The sequence below is a fragment of the Ostrea edulis genome, chromosome 9 (genome assembly GCF_947568905.1).
Source record: "Ostrea edulis chromosome 9, xbOstEdul1.1, whole genome shotgun sequence".
In the NCBI taxonomy this organism is placed as follows: Eukaryota; Metazoa; Mollusca; class Bivalvia; order Ostreida; family Ostreidae; genus Ostrea; species Ostrea edulis.
The window spans coordinates 71,185,732-71,204,399 of NC_079172.1; the positions used below are offsets into that span (position 1 = coordinate 71,185,732).

Below are 18,668 nucleotides of genomic sequence, written 5' to 3' on the forward strand. Positions count from 1 at the left end.
GAAAAGCTGGTTGAATAGATAAAGAGATTTATCAGAGGCAAATATTCTACACAACAAATCTTTTCATGGCAACACACCAAAGTACAAATATGGTATGCCTTTGTAGAAGAAAATGGAAGATATAGTCCGAACACAAATCCATGGTATAAACCTATAATTTTGATCTTGAGATCAAAGGTCAAGGTCATAAAGAGGTCATGAATGTACATGACACATAGTGTCATGGTGATTCACCCATGTCTTATGGTATGACTATGTCAAAACTCTATAATCAATTTTGACCTTGGTGTCAAAGTTCAAGGTCATATAGAGGTCATGAAGGTACCCGACACATCGTCTCATGGTGATACACTCATGTGTCAAATATGGTATGCCTATGTCAAAGAACAAAGAAGTTATGGCCCGGACACGAATCCATTGTAAAAAACCTTTAATTTTGACCTTAAGGTCAAGGGTCAAGGTCATATAGAGGTCATGAAGGTACTCGACATATTGTCTCATGGTGATCCACCTGTGTGCCAAATATGGTATGCCTATGCCAAAGAACAAAGAAGTTATGGCCCGGACACGAATCTGCACAGACGGACAGACAGACAGACAGACAGAGTGATTCCTAACTTGTAAACCATTCAAATATAAAACCATGTAAACCATATGTTTGAAGTTTGAAAAGAAGTCCTTTATGCCAGACTCTGTCAAAGGCTTTAGATAGGTCACAAAAAACCATACAACATAATTTTCCCTCATCAATACTTTTAACAATGCTATGATAAGTTTCAATTAATTGGTATACAGTGAAATGACCAGGTAAAAAGCCTGCTTGGTACTTACAGAATAAATGATTTTTATGAAAATAATTATAAACATGCTTAAAGATAACTCTTTCCATGATTTTGCTGACACAGCTTAAAAGTGAGACTGGTCTATAATGGATCATCTTTTTTAAACAAAAGTAATACATAAGTCAGTTTCCAAGGAATTGGAAAACATTTATCAGAAAGAGATCTGTTGAATAGTAGTGGTTTAGATACAGATTTTGCTGTATGTTTCAGCATTTTATGGCTGATACAAGCAGGACCTATTGCTCTATTTACTGGAATATTACAGAGAACATCTAAAATATCTTGTTCATTGATAATAATATCACCAAGAGTATCGTTACACAACAAGTACTTATCAGGTAATTTTACACCTGTATCATCGATATTTGAAATAGAGGAAAAGTACTCATTGAGTGCATTGATTTTTTCTAAATCGCTAAAAATAAACTTGTTCTCATTGTCGGATAAATCATTGGATAGGTGGAATTTCAGTTGACGTTTTTATATGAAATGCTTCTTTCAACAGTTTCCAGTATAGTTTATTATTATTTGCATCATTAATTTGTGTATCTATATGATCATAATCATTTGATAATGCATGTTTCTTCATATTGTTAACTTTGTTTCTTGTTTTACGATATCTAGCCCAGTCTGAATTACTATTAGAACGTAATGCTTTATTACGTAATCTGTTTCTAATTCTAATGTGTTTTCTTAACGCCGAATCAAACCAGGGTTTGTCTTTAGGACGAACATTAATTGTTTTCTCCGGTATGCACTCCCTAATCAAACTAAGATATTGAGTTGTAAACAATTTAGTAGCTGTATCATCCAAATCTACATTGTTTAAAAGTTCTTCCCAGTTGTACGAGCTAATTAATGAATTAAGCTTTTCAAAATCTTCATCTTTGTATTGCCAAAACTCTGCGTGTATACACATGATTGATACTATAATTTAACGGAAGCGATATATACGGGGCTCTATGATCACTAAGACGGGAATCTATGTTCAAGGTACCTGACTCGGTTACAATTAAGTTACATGTACTCGTTGTGAGAATTGGATCGATAAGCGTCTCAGCAAGCTGTGTAACTCTTGTTGGTGCATGTATCCTATTGACAATATTTATGTTATGAACAATATTGTGTATTGCATGAGAGTTAGGAATGTCTAAAAAAAAAAATCGACATTTACATCTCCAACAATTATAATCTCCACAAGTTAGCATCCCGATGAGGAGGACTGTTTACGCAACATAAAAAGAGGTTATGAGAAGCCTCAACAATTTCAACCCAGATAAATTCAACGTTAAGTGGTTACAGATCAGCACGACGATTAGCACGAATTGTATTTGATAAATATACCATAACCCCACCTCCAAATGAATTTCTATCTTTACGAAATACAGAATTAAACCCGTCCATATGCAACACATCATTGCTAATACTTTGGTCCAAGTGTGTCTCGGTAAAGCAAAGAATATCATAATTTTGAATAATTGTGAACAGATCATCAATCTGATTTCTAATGCTTCTGATGTTTAAATGAAAAATATTAAGAAGACTATCGTGTGTACACACAGGTCCAGGATTTAACTCAACATCGCCAGATAACAGTGAAGTGAAAAATATGTATGAAAAAATTCATATATACAGATAAGGTGGCAGTACACTGGAGACCACTTTTAAGAATCTTGAAACCCTTATAAAAATATTCCAGCAACAGACAGATTTTGATATTAAGAAGTGTAAACTTAACTGTTCTTATTGTACGTCTACACGACCTATAAAAATTCCTATTGCGACTCGGTGTTGTGTGACCGTATTGACCATTGTTTATGCATGGTCATGCTATTGATTTTGAACAATAAAGAACAAGTTTGGCCGCATATAGGAGGACTAACACGTAATGTGTAAATCATGTAAGAGTGGACTATTTGTATGACAATCACTATATGTTAAATGAACAACAAAATGAAAGCAAAATAGAGGTACTTCTGACAAACATTGTTTATGACAGTTTTACATTCATTAAATACACATTTTTCTTCTACACCGTGTTTCATTTTTGCAGTACTCGTTCATATCTTTAGTGGACACATTTGGACGACATATAGATTTGAAGTCGTATAGTACATGGTGATTTACACAACGCTCCACTGTGACCACCTTCCTTAATATGCTGCAATAAAGAAAAAAAAATTAAAAATGATAATAAATCATGTTTCAGGAAAAGTGATTTTTAAAGGAATAAATGAAAGGTGTTCTGTAAAACACTGTGTTGCCAAGTTTTGAAATACTTCATCAAATTATGTTATGTGTTCTCAAGTTTTGAAATCCTTCATCAAAAGATGTTCTGCAACACTGTGTTGCCAAGTTTTAGACAATGTTGTACATAATGCGAGCACTTGATAATGCAGCCCTCAGTTCCTTAATTTCCCTGAAAACTGGACAGAATCAATCCCCTAGTCTAAGATGATATGGGCCTCAAGCATAACTAAATATCCCTTATTCTTAAACTTAGAAACACGATATCCAACTTTGCTTATTTAAAATAAACTGTCTTCTGGATGTGAACAGATGTATTTGTAATTTTTTTTTCAAGTCAGCATTGGTTGTGTTTCTTAAACAAAGACTTAAAGTATCTCCTATTATGTAGACTGTTATTGCTTTGTAATTGCATTCAATGGTTCAAATATAATGATAAAAGCATATATCAATAATTCCTCTTTTCAAACATTAAGAATAACTAATAAATCATACTTTTATCATATTCGGTTGGCAACATGCAAATTACGTGCATATGGTGTTTTTGTCTTTCAACTGATTCGATACACAAGAGCTTGTTCTGCGAATGATCAGTTTTTAAATCGAGGAAGGGTACAGAAAAACAAATCGGTTTTGCAGAGGTTTCAACAGTCTCGTTTAAAGTCAGATTTTTGCAAAATCTATCATCAATATAACAATCTAGTTTGTCCTTACAACATGTCATGGAGTGAAATGCTACCTGACGTGTTTCATACCAATTGTTAGGCCGTTCTTTCCGCAATGATTTTGACTACGGATTAACCCATTATTATGATCAAGATATAAGGCTCACGGCGAGTGTGACCGGTCGAGAGGGATGCTTACTCCTCCTTGGCACCTGATCCCACCTCTAATACACAGGCAAATGTGCCTCAAGTGATTTTTTTTCGTGTGAATTCACATTTGATGCTCTTTTAACGTGAATTTCACGTAAACATTTTCACGTGAAATTCACGTGAGGTACATTTGCCTGTGTATGTTCAGTGTTTGTCCAACTCTTTATTTTGTATTCCTTATCTATAGGAGTTACGAGATTGATCACTTTTCGTTATCTTCACCTTTCCATTATTCACTCTTCGTTCTAAAGGCATTCTTTTAAAACTTGAATACCACCCGAACTCTCATAGCAAAAAGAAAAGTAGGGATCAAGTTATTGCGACGCAAATATGAATTTGTGAATAAAGATTCTGAAAACTTGTTGCTTTTTCAATTGAATTTATATACTCATCAGGCATTTTATTGTTGTTTTTTTTAAATCCCAGTTATTTGTTTCCACGCATGATGATATTACTCAAGATGCCCACATATTTCGGTCACCTGTCACCTGAGTATCAGTTAAAAGTGTCACCCCCCCCCCCGGGCTATGAAATCTAAAATAATTTTCCTCTTCTAAATATCTACGCTAAATTCCCATATTCAGCAACAGTAAAAAACACGATGTGTTTTTTGAAGAACCCCAAATGCGTTGATATTGATGAAAGGCTTTACACAATGTAATATAATTCCGCGGGGATCCGGGTTAGAATAGGTCTTTAGTACCCCTTGGGGTGGTTCTTCAGATGGTGGTCTTTGGTGATCAGGTCTTCCAACAGTCTGTTGGAATTCCCATGGGCACGAATTGTGCTCCTTTGTTAGCTGACCTGTTTTTATATTCATATGAAGCAGAATTTATTCAAAAACTTCTACGTGAGAAGAAAAAATCTCTCGCTGTGACCTTCAATTCGACTTTTAGATATATCGAAGACGTTTTGTCTATTAACAATGATAGCTTTCATTCATATGTCGATTTGATATATCCCTGTGAGCTAGAAATAAAGGACACCACAGAGTCGTCCACTTCTGCTTCATACTTAGATATTTTATTGAAAGTAGACATTAACGTCAAACTGACAACTCAACTGTATGACAAACGGGATGATTTCAGCTTCTCCATCGTCAACTTTCCATATTTATGTAGCAATATTCCATTATCACCTGCATATGGTGTTTATATATCTCAACTGATTCGATATGCAAGAGCTTGTTCTGGGTATAGTCAGTTTTTAAATCGAGGTAAGCTACTGATAAACAAGTTGATGGTACAGGGATTTCAACAGTCTCGATTGAAGTCAGCATTTCGCAAATTCTATGGTCGTTATAACGATCTAGTTCGTCAATACAACCTCGCATTGGGTCAAATGCTGTCTGACGTGTTTCATACCGATTGTTAAGCCGTTCTTGGCACAGTGATTTTGACTGCGGATAACTCCGTTTACCTGATCAGGATATGGGGCTCACGGCGGGTGTGACCGGTCAACAGGGGATGCTTACTCCTCCTAGACACCTGATCCCACCTCTGGTGTGTCCAGGGGTCCGTGTTTGCCCAACTATCTATTTTGTATTGCTTGTAGGAGTTATGAGATTGATCACTGTTCGTTATCTTCACCTTGCATGGAACCGCAAAAATCGAGAAACCGAGACATATACAATATGTCAAAACAAATACTGCTCAAAATGTTTCAAGAAGTTTTAAAACACATAATCTACTTAAAGTCTTCAACTTTTTAACTTGCAAACCAAAGAATTATGATTTCTTGAATTGATGGTTTCTTAAATGCATATCATAGATTGTGTCAACTCTTGCAAATCAAAAAGCATGTCAATTCCTGAAATAATCAACTCCTGCAAATCGTGTTGATTAATTTTTCATCCTTTGAATTGTTCAACTCTTGCAAATCATATCAATGTTTTTTCTTTTGAATTTCATACTTCTTGTTAAAATTATGTGATGTTTCATGAAAGATGTCGATAACAAACAGTGATCAATCTCTTTTTAAAGCAATACAAAATAGAGAGTTGGGCAAACACGGAACCCAGGATATACCAGAGGTGGGATCAGGTGCCTAGGAGGGGTAAGCATCCCATGTCGACCGGTCACACCCGCCGTGAGCCCCATATCCTGATCAGGTAAACGGAGTTATCCGTAATCAAAATAGTATGCCAAGAACAGCCTAACAATCGATATGAAACACGTCAGACAGCATTTGACCCAATGATAGGTTGTAATGGCAAACTAGATCGTTATAACGACCATCTCGTAAATACGTATATTTGAATTTTCAATCCACTTTCCCCTTGATAATCAATATTTGTGTGGATTTCTCAAATATTTATCGTGGTAAAAAGTTATCTTGTACGTGCGCTAATAATTCCTACTTATTAGAAAATGCAATAGTGCACCAACGGATCTGATTTCAGATCTCAGTATAATGAAGTTGTCTTTCGTTATTTGGTGGGAGATGAGTTGTAAGTGCTGATATTCAAGAGAAATGGTAAAATGAAAATCTTAGTAAATGGACGGAGAGCCATCTAGAATGCAACGCTGATTAAACGTGGTTGACAACAACTTTCCATCATCTAAAGATACATGTACCCCTGATAAAGAATAAGATTTGCATTTTGAATGATTTAATGATATTAGAATAGTTTCCATCCATTGAAAGACGATCGCCAGTCTGGAGCACTATAGAGATTACCAATGTGGTTGTCAGTTGGATGTGTGCGGACAAAAACTACATCTCCTTGATTCACCTCCACCACCATGAATCCTGTCGTAGTCCTTATGTTTGTTGCTCCCTCTGCTATTGTAAGCATTGCGCCTACAGCATTAGAATTGACGACAATTTGGGAATAGATATAACCCTCCGCGTAACAATAAAGATTCCAAGAAAATGCATAGACGCCATGTCGTGGAGCAGTAAACGTTCCAGAGTAGGAATTGTAGTGGTTGCCGATGTTGGTCACAATTCTGTCAAATTTAATGGTGTGGTCTTTTGATATCTCAGTCTCGTATGTCGATACGTATGCTGAAAAGGCAACACCATCAGGGAAAGAAACCTTTGTGTTTTGAAGTCCTGAAAAGAATGATGAACACGATATTTACATATTTAGATTAATCCATGAGGAAAAAGTGGGAACTGAATTTAGTTCAAATTCCTTATACCATCACACACTGCGCGCATGAATATAATGCATTGGGTGTTGTTTGGTGTGGGCCCCTTAACACCCTCATTTTGTTCGAAATAACGTATGTCCCAGAAAACGTTCTCCAAACAATATAATCTTACAAACAAAAACTAAAATTCAAAACAAAAAGAGCTTATTTCAAATCATAAGCACTATATAAACATATATATTCATTTCACAAAACCATTGGGAAAGATATATTCACAACATAGACGAGTTCATTGCTGATTAGAGGGGTTGAAGGTTAAGATATAACACGCCTGGGTCTCTGAATGAATAAATCCATTGAACCAGAGTCCCTGCATATACACTGTAGAATATAATTAATGTTAACTATGAAACGTTTGTGCAAAGAAATCAACACTAGCACTAAATTAAATTAACCATCGGTATTACTTTGAGATACAGTGATTTTTATTATTCAAATGTTTGAATTAGTTTATCTCCCAGGAGTACTTTTTTACTTTGATTTTACTTTAGCAAGATGACTGGAAGGTGAAGATAACGAACAGTGGTCAATTTCATAAATACCATAAGCAATACAAAATAGAGAAGAGGGCAAACACGGACCCTGGATATACCAGAGGTGGGATCAGGTGCCTAGGAGGAGTACGAATCCCCTGTCTATCGATCACATCCGCCGTGAGCCCTATATCTTGATCAGGGAAACGGAGTTATCCATAGTCAAAATCAATGTACCACGAGCAGTCTAACAATCGGTATGAAACGCTTCAAACAGCATTTGACCCACTGATAGGATGTATTGGCAAACTAGATAGTTATAACGACCAGAGAATTTGCGAAATACTGACTTTAAACGAGACTGTGGAAACCCATGTACCATCAACTTGTTTGTGAGTAGCCTGCTTTGATTTAAAAACTGACCATACGCAGAACAAGCTCTTGCGTATTGAATCAGTTGAGATATATAACTCCGTTTACCTGATCAGGATATGGGGCTCACGGCGGGTGTGACCGGTCAACAGGGGATGCTTACTCCTTCTAGGCACCTGATCCCACCTCTGGTGTGTCCAGGGGTCCGTGTTTGCCCAACTATCTATTTTGTATTGCTTGTAGGAGTTATGAGATTGATCACTGTTCGTTATCTTCACTTTGCATAAACAACATATGCAGGTGATAATGGAATATTGCTACATGGATATGGGAAGTTCATGATGGAGAAACTGAAATAATCCTGTTAGTGATAAAGTTGAGTTGTCAGTTTGTGATAAAGTTGAGTTGTTAGTTTGTGATAAAGTTGAGTTGTCAGTTTGTGATAAAGTTGAGTTGTTAGTTTGTGATAAAGTTGAGTTGTCAGTTTGTGATAAAGTTGAGCTGTCAGTTTGTGATAAAGTTGAGTTGTCAGTTTGTGATAAAGTTGAGTTGTCAGTTTGTGATAAAGTTGAGTTGTCAGTTTGTGATAAAGTTGAGTTGTCAGTTTGTGATAAAGTTGAGTTGTCAGTTTGTGATAAAGTTGAGTTGTCAGTTTGTGATAAAGTTGAGTTGTCAGTTTGTGATAAAGTTGAGTTGTCAGTTTGTGATAAAGTTGAGTTGTCAGTTTGTGATAAAGTTGAGTTGTCAGTTTGTGATAAAGTTGAGTTGTCAGTTTGTGATAAAGTTGAGTTGTCAGTTTGTGATAAAGTTGAGTTGTCAGTTTGTGATAAAGTTGAGTTGTCAGTTTGTGATAAAGTTGAGTTGTCAGTTTGTGATAAAGTTGAGTTGTTAGTTTGTGATAAAGTTGAGTTGTCAGTTTGTGATAAAGTTGAGTTGTCAGTTTGTGATAAAGTTGAGTTGTCAGTTTGTGATAAAGTTGAGTTGTCAGTTTGTGATAAAGTTGAGTTGCTAGTTTGTGATAAAGTTGAGTTGTCAGTTTCCAGTTAATCTACTACTATGGCGTCCTCTTGAAAAGTTACCAACATTTTTATAGACGGTGACATTTGAAGAAGGAAGAGTTTCGGTGACCGTCCTTCATCAACGCACGTGACAACTATAATGGATTATTTTAATCTGTCTGTCTTTCTGATTGCATGCTTGTGTATTTATAACATCGCCTAATGCTTTGTCATTACTCCTGTAAGATCTAACCAATCGACCATCAATTCAAAGCATTGCAAAGGTACCAATGGTTATGAGAATCTCACCGCGTTTTTCCACTAAGACGTTTCGTGCATCATCCATTTGAGAAAATCCCTGAACTGACACCTCGTGTTTGGTTTTTGGCGTCAGAAGCTCTTTTGTTTGTGTGAAATTATCGCCATTTGATGGAGAACTTTCCAAAATGTTTAGTGGTGTGTCCTTTTCATTAACAATTTCAACCTGTTTCGTTTGCTTCTGTTTTTTTCCGTCAAGAAATATCTCCCAATTTGAACTTTTCATTTCAGACACAAGACTGTTCTCTTCCACAGTTGCTAGTCTGTTTTCTTGCTCCTGGTTTTTACGTTCTAATTCTGAGACTCTAGCTTTAAGGAGGGACATTTGTCTATTGGAGTCAGTTAGAGCTTCCTCGAGGCTTACTACTCTTCTTTCCAGATCCTGTTTTTCTTTTTCGAGCTTAACATTTAACGCATCCTGCCCGCTGTTTCCTAAACCGTTGTTAGCAAAGGCCTGGTCTTCAAGTCTAAATCTAAGGCTATCAAATGAATTCTGGAGATTCTTAAGTCTTTCGTCGCATTTTTTGGCTAACGTTATTTCAGGAAAAGTAAAAACCAGAAATGAAACCAAAAAACCAGCACGGAGCACGAGTAGAATCATGTCTAAACTCCCTCGTATAACAGTAAAGTGACACACAGTGTTCTCGCACTGATAAGCATGTATGTATGTGCAGTGTTAGTACATTCAGATAACAGTAGGGTTATAAAAGTTAATCTCATTTTTACGTATTAAGTCATTAGTAATATACAACCTACATTAAGGAATTACAAGTCAATTTTGGTTGTTCGTCGCTCTAGCCCTTTGTATTGGGAGTGTAGGGAAACATCTTAGGTCATGTTAAAATTGATAATGAATATGGAAAATTTCCCAAAGTGAAGGCAAACTGTCACGAAACTCCAATTCCAGTGTCACGGGCAATGCTCCCAAAATAAGGAAATTAAAGTATTGGGGGATGAAAATTTGGGGGACGGAGATATTGACGGGACGAATTATGTATTTTCAGCATCTTTTAAGTCAGATAAAGTTAATTATTACCATGTTTGGGAGCGATTATGTTTGCCTAAATCGCAACCACTCCACCTCTTTTGCATATTCCCGTTTCTCCTTCGAGCAAATGATCTTTACAATTTTATACATGTACATATGAATTTAAATAATGAATTAATATTTTTTGCTTTGAAAATGTAATGCCCTTATTATTATCTTGATAAAGGTATAGCCCTGAAAAGATTCAACTCCACGGGAAGTGAGACGAAGAAAAAGACAGAGTGAATGCTTTTTAGCTCACCTGAGTCGAAGGCTCGAGTGAGCTTTGTAGTCACAATTTGTCCGTTGTCTGTCCTTGTTGTTGTAAACTTTGAAGGGTCATGTCCCCTTCAAAGGGGAAATAATCACAAAAATAGGGTGGGGTCATTTAAACATCTTCCTCTGAAGAAGCACTGGGACAGAGAAGCTGAAATTTACATGAAAGCTTTTTGACATAGTGCTGATTCAAGATTATTCAAACCATGGCCCCCGGGGGTAGGATGGGTTCACAATAGGGGGTCAAAGTTTTACATGGGAATGAATAGGGAAAATCATTAAAAATCTTCTTCTCAAGAACCACTGTGCCAGGAAAGTACAAATTTACATGGAAGTGTCCTGACATTGCTGATTTAAGAATGTTCAAATCATGACCCCCAGGGGTAGGATGGGGTCACAATAGGGATCAAAGTTTTACATACAAATATACGAGGGCTGTTCGATATGTAATGTGTATTGTACCACAACGCGATAACGCTTTGCACGATTTCGCGGATGATGATACTTTTGATTAGCCCTATTCAATACCTTTCCAACGGTATAAACACAAGCCTTCAGCTCTGCATAGTTTTAAACTCATAGTCATTTTAATAGTCAGTCGTTGACCACTGTTTTAAAAATGGTTGCCAAACAAGTTGAGAATATTGAAGAAATTAGAGCTTATATAAAAGTTCGCACAAAACTCGGTCATTCGGTAATGGAGATTTTTACTGAATTGGGGGAAGTTTATGGGTCTGATAAGGTTTGATAAGGTATCTTATGAGACAGTTTGTAGGTGGAGAAAGAAATTTCTGACTGGCACAGAGTTCGTCAAAGATGCAGCAAAATTTGGCCGACCTGTGACTGTAACAGGCAAGGCAAATGTCTCAAAAGTCAGGGAAATAATTGAAAGTGATGGCAGATACACGATTCGTGATATTGCCAAAGCTGTTGGCATATCGCTATCGCGGGTGCATTTCATTATGAAGCGTATTTTGAAAGTACGAAAGATTTCTGCCAGATGGATATACCGCATAATTATAGTAGATGACCCCAAAACGGGTACGAGTATAAACCGCTAAGCAATTGCTTAAAATATTTCCCAAATTCAATCAAAGACAATTTGCAAACATTGTTAATGGTGACGAAACATGAGTTCACTATTTCGAACCAGTAAGAAAAATTGGAAACAAAATATGGCAACTAAACACGGTAGAAGGCCTGTAGTTACATGTACCAAAAGAACCATAAGCACAAAGAAGGTTCGTTATTGCATATTCTTCTTATGTGATGGTATAGACGTACAAATTCCGGTATCGAAAGGCAAAGGTGTTACAGGTCGGTATTACCGAGATGTTATACTAAAAAGCTCAAGAAATATGATCATAAACGACGCCCTGTGTCAGGATTTAGGCCTGTTCGTCTACTTCATGATCACATACATCTGAGCTTGTGAAGCAATATTTGAAGTCGGAGAAGGTTACCGTCTTGCCACATCTACCATACTCTCCAGATCTAGCCCCATGCGACTTTTTCCTTTTTCCAAAACTTAAAAAGTTCTATCTGGTCGTTGTTACAAGTCCCGAGAAGCCCTTGGCTCAGCCATCAGTCAGTGCCTCAGAGGTCTACCTAAATCAGCGTACCGTGACGAATTTTAAAAAAAATGGATTGAAATTATGTATTTCAAACCGCGGAGAATACTTAGAAGGGATGTAATGTTCATTTCTCTATTGAGTTTCAAATTTTGAAATTATGAACGACCGTTCATTTTGTCTTTCGTCAACTATTCGGCATTCGGATTACATCTGCATTAGTAAAATCATTATCTAATTTTCAATATGGTGAGAGATCATTTATGTTACATAAGGAATATGTAATTTGGAGTTCCAAGTGACTTTCTAATGATCAAGTGACTTCCTAATGATGAAGTTTTAATTACTGTATAATATGATATCAATATATATAACATAACTAATGCACGCAATTATTAAAAAATTGTTCTGAAATTCATTTGAATTAAAGATATCCTTCATTCAATTAATGTGCGCAATATTAAACACGCATTAGAAAGTCCTTCCTTTATGCAATATAATTGTGATATCCCGAGCTTGCGCGGGGTTTCACCTACTACTGCAAGTTGAGAGAAAAAAAACCGTCCATCATTTTACACAATAGACAGATTTTATAACTTCTTGGACGTTTACAGGTAACTTTTTGTATTGTTTTTGGCATCTCAAACGATAGAAAGTATAAAACAAACACCAAAGGATGACGTCATTCCAATGTATTAAGTTGAAAAGTGAGCTTTAATTGAGAAAGAGGATGTACGGAAACAGCATTTAATAGCTTAGCTTAGGGAATTTTTTTTTTATTACTGACAAACTTTTTGTTTGATTGCTTGTTTATTGGTTTAGTCCCTTAGAGATGCTTTTGTCTCTCACATTGAGACACATTGTGAATGACTATGAATGACGTTAGGAGCCGTGGCAATGATGGTTCTCTAACGTGACACGGGACCGCGGTCTTTAAAAACCACACGACTCCTACTTCTAAATGCCGGGTGTTGGACGACGGGGCCATCACTACCTAGTTTTACGTTTTAAGTGGGGAGAGGCCAAGACTCTAGGAGGTTGGAGTGTTACATTTAAAAGAAATCTGAATTAAATGTGTATCACTTGCACGGGGTCCCGTATATTCTAGAGAGAAAAAAGAAGAGAGACAGATATATCTGTTTAAGATGAAGCTTTCTGTCAGCGATAGTAGGATTCTGAGACTTAAGTATTTGATATATTCAGTTCATTACATGATGAGTTGATGACCCTCACAGATAAGGTCTCATTTCATTACAAGATGACACAAAAAGATAATCTATAGACGCAAACGACGTACAAAATTGCTGAGGCTCTTGTGCATCGTACTTTGTGCAATATACAAGCGATATGAAGATAAAGAATGTCTGCGCGTGATTCGTGTATATTTCGAGCTCTGTGTTAGATAAACATCGCGTATATAACACTCATAAGAAAATAATCGTTATGCTCCAAAGTAGAATTCAAATAACATTAGTAAAAGCTACAGAATAAATGCAAGTTAGCACGAATCCAGAAATCACTGAAAATATCAAAACTGCAAATTTTTATTTCGTTTTATATTCCAATTTATTTAGATTGTTAGATTCCTGGATTTGGATTGTACCCAACGTCCAGCAAAATGTGGACCCCACCCTTAGGAAAAAATGTTTGGATCCGTGCATGAAACCTTTAGCTATCGATCTTAATTATAGCGTTTTATTTTGATAATTTCACAGATATAAGATCTTATGTCACTGATTTAATTGTTGTATCGTTGCATTCCCCTTCTTACCCCTGTAAAGCGCCTTAGAGTAATTTGTTTTATTTATAGCGCTGTATACATGAATACTATCATTATAGATAAATTATGTAAAATAACGGAAGCATTTGTAGGGCGTATTTATGATCGGCACCACAGGGACCAATCCCAAAAATTCTCAAAGAGAGGTTGACACCCAAGATGGAATCTTTTCCGTCCCCAAAAGGGGTAGGGGAGATGCAGAGCGCGTTCATGAGGAAATGGCTATTGTTACAATTTTTAAAGATATACACATATTCCATATACGTAAACGCAATTTCTATCAACTTGCGAGTTTCTTACCTTAAAAAAAAACGAAATCTACCAGAATCTCGAATGATTTTTTTTTTTTTTTTTTGTACAGAATAAAAATATCAACATGCGCTTCATCTCCTCACAGAAGTAAATGACAGCCAATGATTAGATGATTAAAATGTAGGCAACTTCTGAATGAAATGATATTCTTTGTATTGGCAAAAAAGTATATTCATTTTAAGAGGGTAAATGGAAACATTATGGATTTAAGTTTACAGGAGGGATATACAACCTTCCATTTATTCTTATCTTAAGTGGTCACAATTTCAAATTTCAAATAAAATTATACCGACAAACGTCCTTAGAATTATACAAATTCCTTATAGAAATACACCGACAAATTCCCTATAGAATCATAGCGACAAATTTCCTATAGAATCATGGCGAAAAATTCCCTATAGAATTATAGCGACAAATTCCCTATAGAATTATACCGACAAATTTCATATATACATGTAATTATACCGATAAATTTCCCATATACATGTAGTGACAAATTCCCTATAGAATTATACCGACAAATTCCCTATAGAATTATACCGACAAATTTCCCATATAGCGACAAATTCCCTATATAATTATAGCGACTTTCCTATATAGAATTATACCCGACCTCATGGACACATCCTAAAATATGACTATGCGTACAATTAAATATTTGGTATTAGTAATGAAACAGAATTTTAGAAATGTTTGTTCACAAAGCAGTCAACTACTGGCCTTAGTGAATACAAACAAGAAATATTACAGTATGTAGCTAATCGTAAATACATCAATATTGTTATAATCAGTTATTACAACACGTTCTTTGCATACAAATCTTACATTAATTATTAAATACAAAAAATGGTCCCTTCTGTTTATTCCGTGTGGTACATAAGTATTTAATTTTTTCTTCCATAAATTCTCTAAAGCGACGATAAATGTCATCTTTGTAAAGTTTTTCAATTCCTATTATAGAATAATCGTCAATACTATGAGAATCCGTATAGAAATGAATAGCAACAGAGTCATCAGTTTCTCGTCTAATAAATGACAAATTCAAAACATGCATTTGGTATAAAGTTACCCCAGTTTCTCCCACATATACAATTTTGTTGAATTTTTTGCAAAACACTCCATAAACTACATTGCTGGATTTACAATTGATATAATTTTGATATGATATTTGTTACCGTCCTCAAATTGATTGGTTTTAATTACATATTGACATAAAGTACATTTTTTAGCACCACGCGGCTCGCATAAATTTTCTGTTTTAAAAAAAAATAGATTATTGTGTTTCTTCTGTACCAGAATGTCTTTTAGATTTGTGTCTTTTTTAAAAGCCACTATGGGCATATCTCTAAAAACGTTTTTGAGGCGGTCAGAATTTTCAAGAAATTTTTGACGGTATTTTAAAATCTTATGAATATTGGGAAGCCCTTTAGAATAATTTACCACAAAGGGAACACGGTTACCCTGCTTCGTCTTTTTTGTGTAGTTTAGGAGATTTGATCGGTCGAGTTTATTAAAGTGTAAATTTTACAGATTAAAGTGTAAAATTTACAGATTAAAGTGTAAATTTTACAGATTAAAGTGTAAAATTTACAGATTAAAGTGTAAAATATAAAATAAAAATAAAAATAAAAAGTGAAAACGTGGCACTAATACGCTTCCGCAGGAATTGGGTTTTATTCCTGATTTATAAAGTTGAGTGGAAAAACTTTCATTGATTCAATCAGGAACGTCTTGAAACATCAAAATTAGTGGCTTTCCCAGTTTCGTTGATTTAGTATTTCAAAGATAAAATACGAACATCATCATGATATAATTAGACAATAGTATAGCATATGTACACATATACATGTATGTACTTAAATGTTGTTTATGCAGCCGTGTTTTGAGGTTCGGTTTTCGACCAGCTTTATCCTTGGGATACCTCTACTGATTTCTTTCTATAAATTTTAAGTACTTCAAAGTGTATATAAATATATCATACCCTCTGAAGATTTCAAATGAAACCAAGTCATTGCTAATTTAGTTTAATCAATGAATAATCAGATAACCACGATGGTTTACATTTTCTTTAAAATCCGTGACGTTTTTATTTATTTCGCTGTCCGGGGGGCTGAGTGGAGAATATATATTTGTTCTACCAGATGCAATCACAGGATGCAAACCCTTCTGTAACTGGCGGTTGATAATTAGCTATCCCTCTAAATAATATTTATGTGTTTCGTAATACCGTCGTCTTTCGGAGGAGGTACATAGGGAGCTTTTAGCAGGTACAGACAGCTATAAACTTCATCTACTAGTTAGGATTCTAAGGCGTAAATCTGATATTGTCAGATTTTAATTTTTTTGAATTGGAGTTTGATTGGAAGCATTCTATGAAAACAAAGTCAATCAACAGATCCCTGTTATCGTTGCAAGGATCATGGCTCGGTGAACCATAAATCTAACCCAAGATGCCCGATAAATGAATATCTAAAACGATTGAGTGCTGCAACTCAAGGAATCTTGCATAATTATCTAAATACGAATGCATCCTCTGTTCTGTCTAAATAATTAATACAGTGCAAGTTGTCATCTTAAGTGAGAGGAGGTAGATGATACCTACAAACCACGGGAGGTAGATGATACCTACACACCACGGAAGACTCTACGACACTTAAGTTAAAAAAAATTCCCTTCTATCAATTAATCTTGAAATGTTTGAATTCATACAAAGAAAGCTGGAGGCTGCATCGCCCCCAGTCTCGGCAGATCCGTTGTGTTGCTACATATATACGTTATCTGGGAAAGGTCGCAGTGTGTTACAGAATCACTGAGAGGAATTAGTTCCTCGTTTTATTCTTCAAAAGTGGGAATTACGATATGGAGCCTAATTGTTCCTCATTCGACGATCGTAGGTCTTCTTTACTGATACCCGTATCGACTGAAATGGAGTCCCCATACATGAAATATATCGTGCCTTCTCTGACTACAATTGGTATTCTTGGGAATATAGCGGCATTGGTCAAAATCGTGTCCGACAAACAGCTTCATACGCAGACGTACGTGGTTGTCGCCGCTCTCATTGTCAGTGATCTCGCTGGGCTTGGCAGTCATCTCGTCCACCAAATGCTCCATTTTTTAAGTGCAATGGACAACAGAGAGGCGGGATGGATTTTCATGACTTTGTCCTACGGAACGACGCATGCGTCGGCTTCACACGTCGTATTTCTTTTAGGATTGCGATATTACAGTGTTGTCTGGCCAATAAGATACGACAATTTATATCATTTAGGATTGATGAAAATATCCTGTGGTTTGTGGATCATCAGTATTTGCTTTGCCTGTGTTTATTATATTTTTAGATTCGAAACTGAGGCTAGCTTACCTGTGGTTGTACTTTTGTTTCGCGGTTACCTACTTTGTCTACCTATAGTTTTCATTACCTACTTTCACTTGAGAAAAATTACAGTGCTGAAGAAATGTACATTAACCGTCAAATCGGAATCGGAATTACACGAGAGGCGACGAACAAGCCGGATTAAGCATCAAATTCAAGTCATGTCTAAAATGATCATAGTTATTCTCGTGGTGTTCACAATTTCAGCGGCGCTATACCCCATAGCGTTTTGTTTGATCAACTTCGGAGTATGCTGTACAGAAAATGAGTGTAAAGGTATTATATTTACTGCACGGATTGCCTGGTTAGTGAAGTACTCAGTGAATCCCATGATTTATCTACTGTTCTCTAAAACTGTCTATTCAAGTATCAAACACTCTGTCAGTAATATGTTCAATTTCAATCGCGAAGACACGACATTGTAGCTGAGGGCGGCTGGTCTGTTAGAAATGAAAATAAGGAGATTATATCAACACGTTTGATTTTTATGAGTGTTAAAAGTGACTTATCATGTTCATCAGAAAAAAATCATTTTGGAATTTTAAAATACTCACACAAAATCAGGTCTAAATTCTTGTATTATCTGATATGGTACTGCAAATAGCATTTCATTGGTATGGACGTGTGTTTTGCGAAAATCACACACACACACACACACACACACACACACACACACACACACACACACACACACAAACACACACACATATATATAAAGAATTTTATGATTAATTATAAATTGAAACTATAGCATTTTAATAGTCAGTGTAATTTTTGAATGGAAGAGGGAAAATATCAAATTAGTCAAAAGGATTGGTGGAGTTCTATAATAGGTTCACAGTCAAAAGGATTGTAGGAATTCTATAATAGGTTCACAGTCAAAAGGATTAGTTTAAACAATATTCATTCGTAAATAATTCGATAATAATGTTTACAAACAATGTCTTATACATGAAATAGATTGAGAAACAAGCCAAAAGGCTTATATTAATCTCGCTCTAAAGATTGGGATTGGTGGAGTTCTATAATAGGCTCACAGTCAA

General features: G+C 35.7%; 1 protein-coding gene across 1 annotated transcript; it reads right to left on the reverse strand.

Annotated features, from left to right (window-relative positions):
- Positions 1-6,584: 6,584 nt before the first annotated feature.
- LOC125658535 (uncharacterized) lies at positions 6,585-17,363 on the reverse strand. Its single transcript, XM_056150859.1, has 3 exons — positions 17,292-17,363; positions 9,275-9,932; positions 6,585-7,021 (listed from the first exon to the last, which is right to left on the reverse strand). The coding sequence occupies exons 1-3, from the start codon at positions 17,361-17,363 to the stop codon at positions 6,585-6,587; spliced, it is 1,167 nt and encodes a 388-aa protein (XP_056006834.1).
- Between the last annotated feature and the right edge of the window lie 1,305 nt (positions 17,364-18,668).